Below are 18,738 nucleotides of genomic sequence, written 5' to 3'. Positions count from 1 at the left end.
GGGATCTCTGCATTGCCTCATTGATCTTTGTGTGGTTGAGAAAAATACTGAAGGGGATGTCTATGCTCTCTCAGCGAACGTAGTAGTGTGAAAGTAAAATCAAGGAAATATAAGATCAGAATCTAAATCAAGTATCATTTTCCTGTCATGTTCAATGAGATTTAAGGGAAAAACATGGGATATAGGGCCTTTTTTCAGGAGCTGTTTGCAGCTGAAAGCAAATGCTGCTAGTGTGGCACAACTGCCCACACTTGCTAATGGTAAGAAACGTAATACAAGGTAAGGACACGCTGAAGTTCTCAGTTGAGTCAGGGCCTAATTGAGTGCATTTTAGACTCGTATAGTCTTTTTGTATTAGTTAACTTTCATGCATCAGTGTTGGGAAATTGAGCAGGGAGTCATTATGTAAAGGTTATGGAGGTACTTTAGGTAGCTAATAGACATGAGGGCAGTGGGTTACTCATATGGAGACAAAACAATGCGTAATGAAGCAAAAAACATATGCCAGTGCTAAAGAATATAGAAGTGTGGTAGTGACAGCTTAATTAAAAGAAATCTGTTATGGATTGGGAGCATAAAGCATGTTGAAAGGCACCTTTGCTTAAGGGATAAATGTTAAATCTCTGGCTAGAGATCAGAGACATCTAACCTAGATCTCTGAAATCTCAAGCACTGGAGGAGTGTTAGTTACTCGTGTGAAGGAGTTGTGATTCTGGGTTACGGATGCCTCAGTGATTTTAGAGCTCTACTTAGTTTTCCATGGTGTATTTCTTGACCTCCATTTAAAATGCTTCCTGCTGGGAACTAAAATGACCTCAACTAAGTTGTGATAAATGCAACGCATACAGAAGTTTACTCAATGTTGTCTGCTTAATCTAATTATTTTGGTTAAAGGGAAAGTCTGTTCATCAAAAGAGGTCACTTGGAATTCCTCTATCCCCCAGCACTTTCAACTGGTGTTGATTGATATGTATATGTATCTTCAATCTTTATTTCAGCATTAAAATGAACTATTTTCCATTATAAGCCTAAGACATCTAAGACTATTTTTGTGAATGTAAGTTTGATGGGGAGGAAATATATAAAATTGATTAATGTAGATGGTTCCCCATCAGCCTATGTGGGCTGTGGTATTTAAGGTTGAAAATATGGATTTTTTTTTTCTTCATTGCTTTTGCATTTAAAGTTGGTTTTGTATTTATCAAAGCACAGCCACTCGGAATATTAAGTGATGTATTTACTCAAGTTGAGATCAAGACTTAGAAATACCTTGAAGAATGATCATGGGTTACAGCCATGAAAGTTCTTGCAAAAACAAATGGTTATCCACCTTGAAGTGCATCCTTAAATACAGAGTTAAATACTAACAACCATCCTTACAGTATGTAAAGAACATTATGTGCCTCAAGCTAGAAATTCATAAGGCTGCATAGTGAGCAGATAGCTGCCTAGTGCTGGCCAAGAGGAAGCACATATTCCCTGGAAGTACCTAAATTTTCCTCCTGAGAAGCTCATGTGCCAGTCCAGAGAGATGAATATCAACATTTTTAGGATTCAGATCCCTGAATGGCACCAAAATGAAAGCTGATAAAAAGGTGACTTCATCCTACAGAGACAGGACCAATTGCTTGAAAAGGAGCAAGTATTCCCCTTAAACTGTAACCAACTTAACACTTAAACAGTTCCTTGCAGTGGTGCTTAAAGGCTGGGATAGCTTTAATTCTTACCCCTAGCCCTTATTGTTAGGCTCGGGTTCTTCTCCTTGCTTAATACAAGCCTTGCTTTCTATGTGATGAAGCAGCACAGGAGGTCACTTCTCATGTATATTGCTGTTACCAGATTCCTGTGCAACTTGCCTGAGGCACAAGCTTAATTCTTGCAGTCTTATACCAAGTTTGAACTTTCAGCTCTCAGGCAAGTGTTCTGGCCACAAAGGTGTGATGTAAACCTTGGGGTCTGCAGGCAAACACCTACAGCTTTAAAACTAAAGTAGTTGAGATTTCTAGGAAGAAATTGTGAAATTGGACCTTTGACTTGGGGGACTCCTGTCACCTAATTTCAGCTAATCTGAGCAAGTTACCATTCAAAGTGCAGGGTTCTTTGAATGTTAACTTTGATTTATTTATTCTAATGGGCCAGAAAGACAAAGTGATGCCTGTGTGTTAGATTACAGTACGTTTGGATTCCAACCTTAGCTTCCAGATTGCATTGGGTTCACTTGGACACCTCTCTGCTTAGGGCAGAGCAGTTTTCCCAAAGTAGATAAGGAAATACATAGCACTGTTTTCAGGTGTGTTTGCTTTTTATCTGGGGAGGGGTGGTGTTTGTGGGTGGCTTTTGTTTTTATTGGGGTTTTCTTGTTGTTATTTTGGGGTTTTATTGTGTGTTTTGGCTTTTGCCTTTTTCTTCAGGGATGATTTAGTACTCTGGGGTTTACTTGATTGAAGTATACCCAAGTGTTGATTCATTATGCTCTTCATATGGCCCTGTGTTTTCCTTCTCATTGTAAATACCTGGCACAGTATGACCCTAAGTTAAGACAACACTTTGCTACTTTCTGTTAATATTTATTACCACTAAAATGCAATAGGATTATGAAGTGTTAAATATAGCTTGTTTAAAAACTTTTCATTGTCAATTCAAAGAAGCAGTTTTCTTGCTCTCAATACTTTTATAATTTGCCTCTGTATGTCTTGCATTTTAGAGGAAGTGTATGCTTTACAGTGAGGCTGGATATTGCCCCTAGATTATTGGAAGCTACAGGTGTTCATGGTGACACTATAGGCTTTTTGCTGTTGGACTGCGTATCTGAATTAAGCCAAAATTGGTACTGATGCTGAGGAACTTAGTGTAGCTTATTTGCTTATGTGTAATATATATTCTCCATTCATTTAATCCCAGCATAATTATTTGTAAGTCTGCTATTGTAGCTGACATTCCTGTGTTTCTGCAGCGAGCAGGTCCACCTGAATGCCAGAGCATTATATGTTTTTGCTATAAGCCCTGCTGCTATGTGTGTTGTACCCAGTTGTTTTGGGTCAAGTGTTAGACTTTGTACGCCTCAGTTTCAGTAAATAAAATATCACTCCTTAATTCACAATTCAATAAGGACAAAATAAATACATAATCTGAGAACACTGGAAGGGGTCTAACTATTGTTTCCCTTCTTGTAGGTCAAGAAGAATGGACCAACTCACGACACAAGGCACCTCCTGCAAGGACAACAAAAGGAGTCTACAGGGACCAGCCATATGCCAGATACTGATTGTACTGTCTGATGTTGTGAAATATCCAATCTCCACCAGTCCTGTATACTGTTCAAAGTAATTTTTTCTATGAACAATCCCTTTTTATTAACTCAAAGCGCATAAAAAAACCTGAATGGATGGACTGAACCTTAAACTCTTTTGTTGAAAGAACAACCTGGACAGAAAGAAATGTAAACCGAGGAACTTTGTTATTTCCAAACTGTATTTGAGACAAAATAGGTGATCAAAAAAATAACCTTTGATTAACTAGTGTTAAACAGAAAAATAGGTTTACTAAATCTGTTAGTCCATTCTTTTAACAGAAGCGTAACCTTTTATTTTAAAGGTTTTCAGCAGTTTAGTTTTTAGCTTTTCTTTTCAGCCATTTGCTAGATTCTCTCTTTGCAAACATGCGTAAAAAGGGAAGCCAATTCCAAATGCAAATAATGTGGTATTTTGTAACTCAAGTCTTGAAATGTTCTGTAGTGTTAAGCAAAGTTTTGCCCTTGCTTGATACTAAATAAACTTTTGAAAGAAAATCAGTGTGTGTGAGATTAATTCTATGCTTTATCTGATAATAAAACTCCATAAATAGTAGTAAACAGGGAGAAGTGTTTAACAGCGATCACCATAAAAGGCTCATCTTAAACATTGCACCACTTCCTTAAAACAATGGTATAAACCTAAATGTTATCTATATATATTTACAGTAGATTAAATGCTGGTTAAAGTATCCAAATGGTATTGATCTGCTTGAGTGCCACATTAAATCAAAATCTTTATTTTTTTCTGGTTAAAAATGGTTTAAAATAGCTGAATTTTCTGGAAAGCTGTGATTAGTTTTTCATCTTGTTGAGCATTTTTTCACTAGTGCAACTTTGGAATTTTTAAGAGCATTTTGGTACCTTAATGACCACCTCGTTCCGTGCTGGAAGCAATAAACACAAAGCTTTTAAAGACTTTCTGACTTGACTAATTGAGGTCGCTTTCGTCAGAGGCAGAGGATGTGTAACCCTTAAAACGGTCTTCATTTGCAAAGGTAAATAAATCAAATCAGATTTTAATCTCACTTAATTTATCTTTAATATAAGCAATAAAAGCAGGGAGGCTGCAACTTAGAAAGTTTCCTTTTAGAAAGTAGGAAAGACTTTGAGGACCCCTAAATTCTTTTAAAAGGTTTAATTTGTATCAGTAGTCTAAAAAGCCTTAGCTTAGCTAGTTAAATTTGGTCAAACTATTCCCTATTAAACAACTGTAAAACCTCATAACCAATAGCTTGTAATATATTCTTTTCCCATAAATTCTAGTAACTTAAACATTACAGATGTTACCTAAAGCTTTCTGTTTATTAAGTTTCTATTAATTATAGTTTGATTTACATTGTCTTCTTATTAGTTGAAAGCCTTTTAAATTTAGTAAAAACATCTTTTTCTCTTCTCTTGTCAGGAAACCCACCTCCTTGGACAGCCAAAAGAACAAAAACCTGAATCTCCTGATGCTTTGGTAGGTATTTTCATTCATCTGTGAAATTATCACGAGTAATGGAGCATTTGATCAGGTCCTTAAGTCTTTATCCACAAGCCTTTAATTTATGTAAGCACTGCAGGTACTAAGTTGTAGGTCAGCAGAAATCATTGGCTCTGTTCGGTTTTGATGTGAAAAGCTATCATTAAATAGGACATTAAACTGTCCCAGTGTGTGGACAACATCCTCTGGCTGTTTATTGAGAGGTATACGTAGCTTTGACAACATGTCAACCAAAGAAGTATTTCATTGGACAGAGGAAGATTAATGAAAATGGATGTGATTTTATGCTGGTAGTGTTTGAATGGGAATTTGAAACTCTCACCTGGTCAGCAAATACTTCTAATAGGGTTTCCCAAAGCTGAAGAAAGTATTTTGTAGAATTGCTTTCTAAGTCAAGCATTTCTGCACAAGGAGCAGACTGATTTTTGGCACAGACGAAGGAGAACAAGTCCATTGAGAAACATTAGCTGAAGAAATAGCTAGCTCCACATTTTCTAGTGTATTCAATATATAAAGAAATATGGTATTTATGCTCAGATTGTGTTTTTTAAATAGAACAAGTTTTTTTCTTCATTTCCTACTTGGAATGGTCATTTTTCTTGCCAACCTCATGATCTCAGTGCCTTTAGTTGACATCCCTTAAAAGTTCTCTACTTTGAAATACTGCCCCTGTATGCCACAGTAGTTTTAAGCGACTGCTGTTACAGACTAAAGCAGCTTTATGTCCATCTAAAAAGGGTTTATAACAATTTGCTTTATCACAGGCCCCTTTTGAGGTTAGGAAAACTCAGATTTCTGCCCTTTTGGGCTCAAATGGCAAAAATTAAGGACCAGCTGCTGAGACTGCTATGGCAAAACTGAGTATATGAAAACCACCCATCTTAAATCATACATGATCAGTTACATTCAGACATGACAAGTTTTTATTGGCAAATATGAGGTTTTATATTAACCACATAAAATGAGATTTGATGGGTTGAAACTAAAATATCTAGTAGCAAGGATGACCAGTAGGCAAATAAGTGAATCAGGTGTAAATTGAACATTCTGTAATATTTATCCAGCTCTAGGGGTTTTATATGCCATATTAGTGTCTACTACATGGTGGATGGTTATACTGTAATGCATTTGTGCCAGTTCTCTGCCCTGAAGTCCTATAAACCCTTAAATTACTTCAGGTGCCCTTTCTAAGGGTGGAAAAAGCATGTGCCTGTCAGGTCATGCAGAGGCTGTTTGAGTGCACCATTGTGTTACAGGGTGCATAAGATTGGATGTTGCAGATCACATGTATAAATGAAAATCGCCTTCCTAAGAGCATCCTCATCCTATGATTGAACTGATTGTTTTGGTTGTATGCCAGATGTGCATCCCTTTATGCATGTGGTGCTCCCATTAAGTAGCTATGGTCTATCTTGGTGTAAAAGTTTTGAGTCCAATTTTGTCTGAATTTGATATATCTGAAAGTCTCCATGTATTGAGCATAATAGTGGTATTAATTTTGACTCCATTAGGTGCCCCATCCCTGTGAGTGTTCAAGGCCAGGTTGGACAGGGCTTGGAGCAGCCTGCTCCAGCAGAAGGTGTTCCTGCCCATGGCAGGGGGTTGGAACTGGAGGAGTTTTAAGATTTCTCCAACCCAAATGACTCTCTGATCCTATAAATATTGTTTCTTCCAGCACTCCACATTCTGTTTATCCTAAGAAAATTAGTTCTTATGACCTATAAATAAGAAGTTGTATCAATTCACAAGTGTGTACCATAAACTACATCAGTTCAAACTACTGGTGTTAGATAGAAACTATGTATTTGCAGTACAGAACATCTCTTGGCAGTACCTGTAATAACATGCACTAGTGTTCTGCTATTGCATTTCTGGGGTTTTGGGAGAGTTATGTTCTCTAAAATGAAATCCATCAGATGTTGAACAGAAGGAAAAATAATAAGGTCTCTAGACTTAAAATGCATCAGTGTAGAAGGCAGCCTTTCTTTTGTGACAAATTAACCTTGAAGTGTTTTGCCATTTCACTGCGGTTTTGTATTCTTGCACTGCTCAATTGCTGTATGTAACTGGTCAAACAAGTAATGTTAATGATTATAATTAACCATATCATTAATTTGCCTTTATTGAACCACTTTCTCACATTTGCGCTGAATTTCAGTGGTAGCTTCTGCAATGTTTTCCATAAATCTACATACATTTATTATATATATGTAATTGCCTGCTCCTACTGCTTACAATCTGACAATCTGAAGAGTATCCATAGGTGCTGTTCTCAGGATGTCTACAAATAAATGATGTTTTCTTCTTTTTCAGGAACTTCTGCCATGACAATTATGGACTGCTTAGAGCATTGAACTTACTCGTGTGCCCAGACAACACTGAAATGGACTACAGAGTATGAAAATCCTGTATTTCTTGTATAAAGCCTTAAAGTGTATAACAGCGTACACTTTTAAAAGAACTGTATATTTAAAATCCTGATTGTTGACTGATGCAACAATGTTTTATTTGGAGCTCAATAAAGACTTTTCATCCAAGTTCCTGTTACAAAGCAATAATGCAGCCTCATGTTCCTCCAGTGACTTGTTTAGCCTTACACAGCAAGTGTAAGTGTGTGAAGTCTCATGACTAGAATCGAAATGGTTTGGGAAGCAGCTTGTCTAATGTATGAATAACATGGATAAGTTAAAATGAAGATTGGTATCTTGTGCTGAAGCTTTTCTTAATAGCTAATTGTAAAAAGGTCTACTTAAAACAAGACTCTTGGGTAGAAATGATGGTCTAACTTCTGTTTCCTTCAGAAGCTTGCAGAACATGAAGGTATTTTACTCCCTATCAGTTATACTCTGCTTCTATTCTCTTTCACTTGGTGTTTGATGCATAGAAATGTTTTCTCACAGCCACAGGTTTTCTAGTAGTAGTGTTGGACGAGGCTTTTACACCTTGACCAATCTTGTATCTGAGTCATGTTTCCTCAGTGCTCTGTTTTATATTAATTGTGATTGTGATAATTTGTAACAGAAATAAAATTCCAATAATTAAGTTTTTTGTGTTCTTTTTCCTAAATACTGCTTGCAAAGTATGAGTGAACAATTTCTCAGTGATATTTCCATGAGATGAGGTTTTTATTCGCTGACTCTCAAATTCATCCCAAGAAAAGCATCACTTGGTTGTCTTGTTTATTTTGCCTTGAAAATAAGCAGTATCACTGAATAGCTTCACACTGAATAGCTTTACACCTTTCCTTTGACATGTGTTCCTAACTTCTAATACCATACACCGAATATTGCAGATTGCTGTTAACCCTGGTGCTGTTCAGAATGAGTAAGGTGTCACTTCTAATACTGAAAAAGCCTGTATTTTTAACCTTCAGACATTCAAGGTCATTTTATATGTCAGTCTCACAATTTGGGAAGATTTTTCCCTGCCATGGTCTCTCTGTGTACAACTGCATTTCTGCAATGTTTTCCATAGTAATTGTTAAAATAAATAAAAGCAAAATCCAAAACCTTTGAATAAGCACAAGACACATAATAATTGGGCTGACAGGCAGGAACATCTGGTGTAGAACTGCACCTAACACTTTAGGTGCTAGCTAAGTTTAAAACTGTATCTGGATACTGTGGGGGGAACTCAGATAAGCAGAATGCAATTTCACTTGCTGTAATTTGGACTGGACACCAGGATTACCAACACAATCTTATTTGAGGAGTGCTATGAGCTATTTAAGCAGTGAAGTATCAAGGCTTCTACTCTAGAGTCATGAATAACAGAGTTTGTTACTGTCAATACTGAAGTATTTTGCTGGTATGACTTATATTTTATAGTCACATTGAAATATCCAGCAAATCTGGTGGCTGTCCTGACATCTTGTCTGGTTACTGAGTGGCCTAACACGGGATGTGTTAAGGTCCAGTCGAAGCGGGTTGACTGCAGACTATCCATGTTTCTCTGGCAAGTACTTTGCTTATTTCACTAAAAGCTTTTGAGGATTGACTGTCCCTGTGCTTTGAAGCCAGGATTTCATTTCTGTTGGGATTTATTGCCACTAGGTAGAGATTTTTATTTCTTGTGACATTGTTTTGAGTGAAATTGAGGTCCTGCTGGAACAACTTGGTCATTTGCTTCAAGAGACGATGTGTGTATATATATGTGCATCCTGCCTGTGCTGTCACTGATGACTTCAACCTACCTTGTGGGTGTAGTGCTGATGCTCTGTTGTGTGATACCAGTTCTACATGACATTGCCTTAAGTACAGGTTTTGAGCAAAAACACGAGCCTGCTCCTTCACATGAATTTTTCCAAGCTACATCACAGTGTTTCCAATAGTGCTTATCCTGCTCTGTGGATGTCTCCACATTTAAGTACATCATATATGAAATAATATTCTAGGACTGCATGAATTAAAACTTGAGGTTGGAAATCTTTCTACATGATGTTGCAGAGTACACTTCTCAAGTTGGAACTTCATTCTTCTGGGCAAAGGAACTGAAGATTAAAGGTCAAAATGCAGTGTTAAACTTTAAAATACATATATATAATGATTGGTGATGGGATCAAATCTGCTCGGGTGGTTCTGCTTTGATTTCTCTGCACGACTTTGCAGTCTTTTTAAACTACTTTAGTCTTGTAGAGGGATTTTTCTAACAGGCCCCTAATTGTTGTAAAAGGACCAACATGATTCCTAGGTTACCAATGTCCAAAACCTCAGTATTGTGGCTGAGTAACTGCACACCAAGAATCAGTATCTTTAAGTTTATGATAAAGACTAATTGGCTGAAGGGGCTGAGAACTGTTTCCACAAGCTCAGCAGTTTTTTGCCCAAGATAACTACATTTGTTTAATGGGGAGAAAAACCCCTTTGGTAATGGAAATTACTGAAGGTATTTAGTGTTAAAGCACATATCGCTAAGATGATGAATGTGCAGCCTCAGATCCTCAATGAGTTTTGCAGTACATTGACCCTTGTCTTCAGGCTTCCTCTACCACTGTAAGTCAAGAAAACATCTCTGGCAAACTGGGCTTTTAAAAACACTTAGGGATTGTAGCCAGGGGCAGAAATAAAGCTGCTTTGCTGTGTGTTCTTTTTAGGGTTCCTCACTGGGAAAGCATTAAAGGATGAAATGTCGACATTCCTGAAAATAGCCAATTAGGGAATGGGCTTAATGGAAACTTCCTCTTTTCAGTCAAAGATGTACTTGATAATTATGGAATTAAAATAATTTAGATTTAATAAGGGTTTATGAGAGAATTTGACAGGAATCATTATACCCAGGGATCAAAAATAACTCATGCTCTTTCAAGAGAGACAGCTCCTGAGCTACAGCTCCTGACTAAACAAGGCTCTGCTCCCAGTACCCCGAGAGAAATCAAATGTAAATGAGTCCTTGGAGCTAAGTTTCTGCTTTTGCAGAGCTGCACAGTTCACCAGCTCTTGTGCCTGGAACCATTTGGTGTAAAATAGTTCAAGTTAATGTTCTTACTGAAACTTCAGGTTCTCACTTGAAGTGGATGTTGGCCCCTTGTGAAGATACAGGGAAGGTGTTGGTGTTTTACTGACCTAGACAGGCTGTTTTGGTTGGGTTTTTTCTCTTTCTAGTGGACTGCTCCAATGCTTACTCGAGCAGCAACCTGTAGAAGACAATGCATTATTGAGTTCATGACAAAAGAGTGAGTGGTGGCTTCTGCTGTTGCTGTTTGTGGAAGATCCTGATGCCCCTAAGCATCTCATGAAAATGAAAACACTTAATTTGATAAAGTGCCTTGTTTCTTCAATCTTCTATTAAAAGCTGGGGTTTCTTAATGTGAAGGTGGCTGGTTACTGTGTGTTTCTCACTGACAGAAAATGTGGACTCTGTCTCACAGAATCCACCACTCAAGGATATATTAAAAAAGGAGATTGCTTTTGTCTCTGAGTTCATTCTTCTGATAATGCAAATACCAGTTCAATACTCCACGGATGGAGATGCTTCAGCCAGCAAGACTGCTACAGAATTACACTGCTAAACACACATTCACTGACTTTGGGCTTTTACTAAATCATTTTGCAATGTTCGTATCACAACATAAATACTGCTTTATAAATTCAGTAGACCTCTCAGGATAGTTAATTACAGGCTTGAAAGCAAATGAGAAGCCTGAGTATAAGCTTTGGTGAATGCTGCCTACATGCAAATTGGAAATCATCTGATGAATCAGAATTATCCACATGTGGAAATTAACCTTATTCTGTTTAGTGTAAGTTTCAGTTGAGCACTTGAGGCTCTAACTTGAAATGGTTTGAATACAAAATTCCCTTAGATATTTAAAATATTCCAGTGATGATTTGCTCATACAGCATATTAATAAGGAAAGTGTGTGTGGTTTTTTTGATCATTCACTTGAAGACTGCGTTACTGTTACATCAGAAAGAGTCCCTCTAACGCTGACAGTGTTAAGGAAGTATAAATCAAGAAAGCAGAGATGATCCTTGGGCAGTTCCGCCTCTCCAAGGAACAGTGGGATGAATGCATAAGAGATTGCAGTAAAGGTTTGCTGTATGTTCTGTGGCGGTGATCATGACTTGCATTTACTTTATCATTACACTTGTTAGATTGGAGGAAATGAAAATTGAAAACCATTACACAACAAGAACAGGATGGGTGATGGGGAAGTGTCCTTCCAGCCGGGAGAGAGTTATTTCTCTTCCTAGTAGCTGGTGCAGTGCTGTGGTTTGGCTTTAGTCTGGGAACAGTGCTGGTAACACATCAGTGTTTTGGTTGTTCTCAGTAGCACTTACCCTGATCAAGGACTTTTCAGTCTCATTCTGCCAGTGAGGAAGGGCACAAGAACCTAGGAGGGAGCAGAGACAGGACACCTGACCCAAGTCAGCCAAAGGGGTATTCCATACCACAGCATGTCATACCCAGTGTAGAAAGTGGGGGGAGTCACCTGGAAGGCCCAGGTCGCTGCTCAGGTCAAGCTGGGTATTGGTCAGTGGATGGTGAGCAATTGTATTTTGTATCACTTGTGTTTATTGTTTGGTTTTTTTTCCCTTTCCCCTTTAAGTTTTATATTTCTATTCTTATTACTCGCCTATTAGTAGCAGTATTAGTATATTACTTAGTTCTTAAACTGTTCTTATTTCAACCCATGGGCTTTACATGCTTTTGATCTCCTCCCCATCCCACATGCAGGGGGAAGCAGGGTTTGAGCAAGTGACTGTGAGGTGCTGAGATAGGGTGAGGGTCCCTCAGGAACTGGATGATCTTAAGGTCCTTTCCAACCCAAACCACTCTGTGATTCTATGTTAAAAGCAATCTAAGTACTAAAGGTCAGTTTGGATTTAAAATTTGGGAATGGAAGAGGAAAGCCCCCGTATTCCTTGAGCGAGATTGGGAATTCATTCAATAGCTGCTTAACTTCAATATGTCCCCTTTTTTGGCATAGACTTATTCCAGTTATTCCCTGGAGTTCACTCTTGAATTAGGTATACCTGGTGTTAGGAAGTTGAAGTGATGTGTCTTAACTCTGACGGGTAAGAGAAACATAGGTCACAGGCATGTTCTATGATAACTAACATTTTAATGTGTTTCCAGCTAGTCTGGCATTGGAATCCCCCACACAGTAGAAATAACTTCATTAATTTTTGGTGATAAGGTATAAGCAGATAACTTCTGTAAATGCCACAATCAATACTCCTTTGAAAGGTCACTTCAAGTACTCCTGAATAATATTTACACACGTGTGTACAGAATTTGATGTATTTGGTAAGGGCTCTTCAGAAGAATAATTCAAAGGACAGAAGATGATATCTTACTGTGAGTGACTTGAAAAGCTTGATTATGGTTTATAATTGCTTGCACAGGGAGAGAAATAACAAGTATTAAATGACTCTAATCTAGTAGGGGGAAAAAAGTAAGAACTAATGCTGAGTGTAAAAGCCCTGCAGTTTTAAATGAGAAATTAGGCTCAGATGAGAGTGATTAACCACAGCAGCAAGCTACATACAGCAGAATGGGCTTCTCTTGGTTTCCCTATATAGCAGACTAGACTGAATGATCTAACAACTGTCTGAACTTGAAAGTTGTAGATCAGTGATTAGTGTATAATTGTAACCATCACAAGAAAGCTCTGTTTTTCCTGATTTGGAGGCTAATAGAGTAATTTGTGTGGGCTGAGATGACCAAAATACCTTTCTTAACAAGGATGGATTCTCCATTTCTGTATATATATTACATATATAATGCATGTCTTTCTGCCTTTACAATAAAAGCAATGGTAAGGCAGTGTTTACTGATGCTGACGTACCAACACAACTCTTGTTCCTCAGGCAAGCACCTTTTAGTGTATACTGCTGTGGCAAACTCAAATTATTGTTTTTGAGAACAGCACCTACTTATTAAGTTAACAGAAGTCTCTAAATTTAAAGAAACAGGCTGGATTTCTCAGTTCTGATTTAGGTATCTATAACAGAAGACAAACTTAACTGCTTGCCCATTGTTTTTGAGAAACAAGCTCAAAGATTAGCTATCTTTCTGACACAGAAGCACAGAGGCGTTGCAGCCTCTGGAAGACCTGGCTCTTCCCCCTTGTCTCATGTGGGTGGTTAAATGTGTTTGGATGTTCAAACCCTAGATGCTTGAAGTGAAGCGTGATGAATCCCACTCATATTCCTGTTCCAAATCCAGCTTTGCTGATACTTTGAAAACAGCAGCAATTGAAGGGTCTGGGAAGAAATAGGCTGGAGAAGAGCGCTGAAGGCTGCTCTCATAACAATGTGTGTACAAGGTACGGTTTGCTACATGTATAGAGGTTTATCTCGGTATAGAGGGGACTATTCCAAACAGGTAGCAGTAGGCGAGAGGATGTGTATGTAGCCATGCTTGTTACCTGCTGTTTGTCCTTCTCTCTGTCCTTCCTTCCTTCCTTCAGCAAAAGTCTTATGTACTGCTCATTGTAAGCAGAAAAGAAGGGCAGACCATAAGGTGCCACCATAAGGGCAGAACTCAGGAGTGAGGAGCAGTGGTCACTGTCACAGTGAAAGGGCTGTTTGAGCTATCAGAGGGGGTGCAAACGGCTGCTTGCATCCAAGCAGTGCATGAGAGGGCTGCACAGCCACTCCAGTAGACCCCCAATTCCTCATGTCACCATACACCCTGAAAACATCCATTCGGTCTCTTGGGGAGAGAATTCCAGTGGCCATGGAGCATGATCAGAGCCCCGGAATGCTCTGGACTGGGATGGGTTTGGGGTTCAGAAAGGAATGAGCTTTGCTGCAAGGGTTCTCCTGAGTGGTGCTGCATCACCTGCCCACCAATCACATCCAGAAACTAGTGGAACTGCTGGGAGGAGGCGGAAAGACACCCCAGCGACAGTGCTTTAACCCTTTAAGAGTGGATTTGGACATTGTCAAGGACAGTCTGTGCCCCACAAGTGGTGGGACTGCACCCCAAGAAGCCAGCAGGAAGTGTGGCAGGAAGCCTCAACATTAAAGAAAGGGTGTATGTGGAGGTTTGAATCTGTTGATGGATGACTGTTGTGTTCACATTCTAAAGTTTATGCTATGAGAAGTTGTATTAAGCATGGGATGATAAAACCAGTAAAATAATTGGCAAATAATGATCCACAGTGAGTATTAAGGCTTATCAGGACTGTGATCCCCTTTAACTTTTGAGGCAACAGGTGACTACCATCATTCCAAGGAAAACAGCTGAATCATAACTCCTGTCCCACACACATGGTGGTGTTTGGTGGGTGCAGGGGCAGGAAGTTGGGTCCTGAGCCCATGGGGGTACATGACCACATCTGACCACAGCTCAGATCCCACCATGGCAGCAATGGAGCCCCTTGGGTGCCATTTGGAGTCACTCCTCAGAGCAACAGTACTGCAGCTGGGGACTCTCCCCTTTGGTTGGGACATTGTCCAAGGGAACTCCTCAAGGTTAAGCCCTCCCTTTTAGATGTCCAGCTATGTTTTCATTGCAGCCTAGTTTTCCAGTTCCCATGGAGTCCATCCAACTGTTCTTTGTATTTCCAGTTGACTGTAAGTTTGCCACACTTGAAAGTACATGAGCTCTCCCCAGGTCATGTACTTAGCTCAATGCCAGACACCACAGAAGGCAACCAGGCTGGTCAGGGCATGACTTGCCCTTGGTAAATCCATGTTGGATGTTCCCAGCTACCTGCTTCTCCTTCATGTGCATGGAAATTTGTGTCTGGAGTGGATTTGCTCCATAACTTTCTCAAGGTTAGGCCAGCCAGCCTGTAGTTCCGCAGGTCCTTATTCTTGATGATGGACATGACATCCAGGCATCAAGAACAACATTCCTTTGCTCTATATTTAACTATGTACGTTTCATTAAAACAAACCCCAAACCCAAAAACCTGGGATAAATATTCCTCCAAATCTTCCTGTATTCTTCATTACTTCGTATACTAGACTACTTAGTTAATATTTACCTGACTGAAGGTAGTTGAGAGGAACCTAAACCTTTAGATGTCCTTCTTCCTTTCCCTTCTGTAAAACTACATGAAAAGGAGGTTAAAAATATACTACATGCTTTCTTCTTGCTACTTTTTCTTCTCAATTCGGTCATAGTAAAAGAAAGATCACATCTCCTTTTTCACTTCAACCAACAGGCTCTGCGACCATTACAACACAGTTTGTTCAGTGTGGTCTTGCAGGAGGGTATAAGCATGTGTTAACTTACAGCATCAGGGAGTGTAAATCCCTCCAGTGTATATGGACACTTAACATGTTCTAGGTATATTGGACTCACATGCTGTGATCTTAAGTCTGAACTGTAGTTGTGCTAAGTTCCTTTATAGACAACTATGATAGAAAGGCATTGAAGAAAGGGAGAGACAGCTGTGCCAGCAACGATTTGGATAGCCTGAGGAACATGAGAGCACTTTTCTTTGCTAGAAGCCTCATTTGGTTGTCTGAGGTTAGCCAACACCTCCTTACTGACCCACATGAACAGCTTCTGAAACAATTGCAGTTGTTAATATAGTAATAGAATTAATTTAGTAATGAATAAACACACTGAAGATGAAGTCTGTGCTCCCTCCTTTATCTTCTCTCTTGCACAAACACAGACTGTAAGTGAGCTGATTATAAATAAGTTCCTGATGATCAGCATGTGTTAGCAGGAAAGAATTTACTTCCTTCTGCTGCTCCACCACCAGACCCATTATTATCATTCAGTGACAATACCCTGTTCTGCTAATTCAAGTGGAGTCTTCAAGTGGGAATGCTGTTAATCAGATAGCACCTGAGGAACACTGCTACTTATTAATCATCCCTGCAGATCTTTTGTTCTACCACAGGTACATGTAGAGCGCAGAAAACATTTTCAATTATACACAGCATTTATTTTTCAAAGCATTTCTAAGTATTGAAAGGAAAACCCAAAATTACCACAAAAACACCCAAGCAAATTGCAATTTATTATTTACTTTCTATCGAGCACCTGCAACATTTCACATCTGGTGGGCGGAACCCAACATTCTGTTAGTTCTTGTGTCTGTGGATGTATTGTTCATATTAGCTTTGAAATTTAAACAAGCTTCAGCTACATTGCAGGACAAGCCTGCTGGTCCATCTGTATCCCAACAACAGGCAGAATTTTAAGTCCTTGGGCAGAATACAGTTTGATTAGTACAAAGATTAAGCCTTAAAGGATGTACAGCTTTGATTTAGACAGCTACTCATGAAACTTGCCAGTCTTGAGGCAAACAGAGTTAAGAATGTTGCCCTTAGGGTCATATTTGGGCTCAAATCAGGGCTGCTGTATTTATCAAGGAAAAGCAGATCCCTTCAGTTCATAGGTCAAGATAAAGATGAGGAGATGACTGCAGTGGATTGACCTGGCTGGCCACCATGTGCCCAGCAAGCTGCACTATCACTGCCCTCCTCAACTGGACAGGACAAGATACGGTGAAAGGCTTGTGGGTTGAGATGAGGACAGGGAGATCACTCACCAGTTACCAACAGGGTAAAGAAGAATCATTTGGGGAAAAGAATTTCTTCTCATTAAAAATCAGAGTAGGACAATAAGAAACAAGAACAGATCTAAAACCACATCCCCCCATACCCCTCCCTTGTTCCCAGGCTCAATTTCACTTCCAACTTATTGACCTCCTCCGACCAAGCAGCACAGATGATGGGGAATGGGAAGGTGCTCAGTTCACCACATGCTGTCTTTACCACTCCTTCCTCCTCACGCTGTGACGGTCAAGAGACCCTTTCTGTGTGTCCCAAACCCAAAGGGCAGAAGGCGGTGCAGGAGGCTGAGCTCCTGTTGTTGGTGAGCAGCGTGCTGCCGGTCGTGGGCAGGGGCAGAGCAGGGATGTGCTGCCCCAGCTGTGGATGGATCCCTGCAGTGTCTGCCCTGAGGCCACCAACATCAACTGCCTGAAGCCAGCGCTGCAGACCCCACGGTGGCTCCACTCAGCAGGAACCAGGTCTGGGGCTGACCCCTGACATTGCCTGGAACCTTCCAGAACTGCTCCTGGTACATGTGCAGTGTGTGAGTTAGTGTGCCTGAGATACGGGAATCCTAAGATTTAAAACTTGTTGCTGGTTGGGTAATTAGTCTTAATACGCATTATCAATGTAATTAGTGATTATATACCTTAATCGCATTGTTAGTGCAAGTGAAGGGTTAACAAAGCGTGGGATTTAACGCTTATCTATATTTGTAACTCCTGAGATAAGATCAGCTGATGCGAGGGGAGATTGAGCCTGCACAAAAGAAAAGAACAGGTTGAAACCAGCTCTGTGGTGTGGGCACGATCCAAGGAGCAACTGAGCCTGTGTGAGATCAAAAGGTTACCTGCGGTGACGAAGACGAGCCATTGGCCTTCATCCCCATGACCCCCTATGACCACCACCAAAAGGCACTGCGCAAGCGTAGTGGGAGGAGTTTTATGGAAATATTAATTATCATAGAATCATAGAATAGTTAGGGCTGGAAAGGACCTTAAGATCATCCAGTTCCAACCCCCCTGCCATGCCTGGGGACATCTCACGCTAAGCCATGTCACCCAAGGCTTCGTCCAACCTGGCCTTGAACACTGCCAGGGATGGAGCATTCACAACCCCCCTGGGCAACCCATTCCAGTGCCTCACCACCCTAACAGGAAAGAATTTCTTCCTTATATCCAATCTAAACCTCCCCTGTTTAAGTTTGAACCCATTACCCCTTGTCCTGTCACTACAGTCCCTAATGAATAGTCCCTCATCAGCATCCTTGTAGGCCCCCTTCAGATACTGGAAGGCTGCTATGAGGTCTCCATGCAGCCTTCTCTTCTCCAGGATGAACAGCCCCAATTTTCTCAGCCTGTCTTCATACGGGAGGTGCTCCAGTCTCCTGATCATCCTCGTGGCCTCCTCTGGACTTGTTCCAACAGTTCCATGTCCTTTTTATGTTGAGGAAGTGGGGACAGGTTATGAATATGTATAGGAATTCTCATGAATATGTAACCACAATGCTATATATTTAGATCTTCGTTTGTGAAGTCAAGCCATGATGATGATATTTAGAGGACAAATGGCTTTGGTGGGATGACCCCCGTGCCGCCCAGCACTGAATACACATACCTACTTTACAGCCTTATTGGCTTATTGGCTGTAAAGTCCTTTCTCCACACATCATGCCTGTGGGAGGGGACCAGGAGATCCCAGACTGTGAAATACAAATTCACTTCTCTAAACAAGATAACAAGGTTTTATTAAGGGACAAAGTCAATAAAGCAAAAGCAAACAGCCCTGGGTGCATGACCATAGCCAGAGGCGCAAGTGATTAGTATTTGTTACAGGTTTATGTACTTTCACAATTCCATTAGTCACATACATATTCATAATCCCTGCATATAGGCAGGGAACATTATAATTAAGTCCAGTAATTTATTATCATAAGTCTCCTCCTCTTGGCGTCTGCACACTGCTCTTCAATAATTGTGGGCAGGGGTCTTGAG

General features: G+C 40.0%; 1 protein-coding gene across 2 annotated transcripts in view; it reads left to right on the top strand.

The window, feature by feature from the left end:
• The window catches only part of KHDRBS3 (KH RNA binding domain containing, signal transduction associated 3), an 83,655-nt gene extending 79,868 nt beyond the window's left edge, over positions 1–3,787 (top strand). For both annotated transcript variants that reach the window (XM_005145498.3, XM_031045773.2), the window contains one exon: positions 3,174–3,787. In XM_005145498.3, coding sequence (XP_005145555.1) covers positions 3,174–3,265 — 92 coding nt within the window. In that variant the 3' untranslated portion in view covers positions 3,266–3,787. The remainder of the gene's footprint in view (positions 1–3,173) is intronic.
• The last annotated feature ends 14,951 nt before the right edge of the window (positions 3,788–18,738 follow it).

This window comes from Melopsittacus undulatus, chromosome 1, assembly GCF_012275295.1.
Source record: "Melopsittacus undulatus isolate bMelUnd1 chromosome 1, bMelUnd1.mat.Z, whole genome shotgun sequence".
Lineage (NCBI taxonomy): Eukaryota > Metazoa > Chordata > Aves > Psittaciformes > Psittaculidae > Melopsittacus > Melopsittacus undulatus.
Note: the sequence above shows the minus strand (reverse complement) of the source record. Positions and strands in the feature narration are given on the sequence as shown.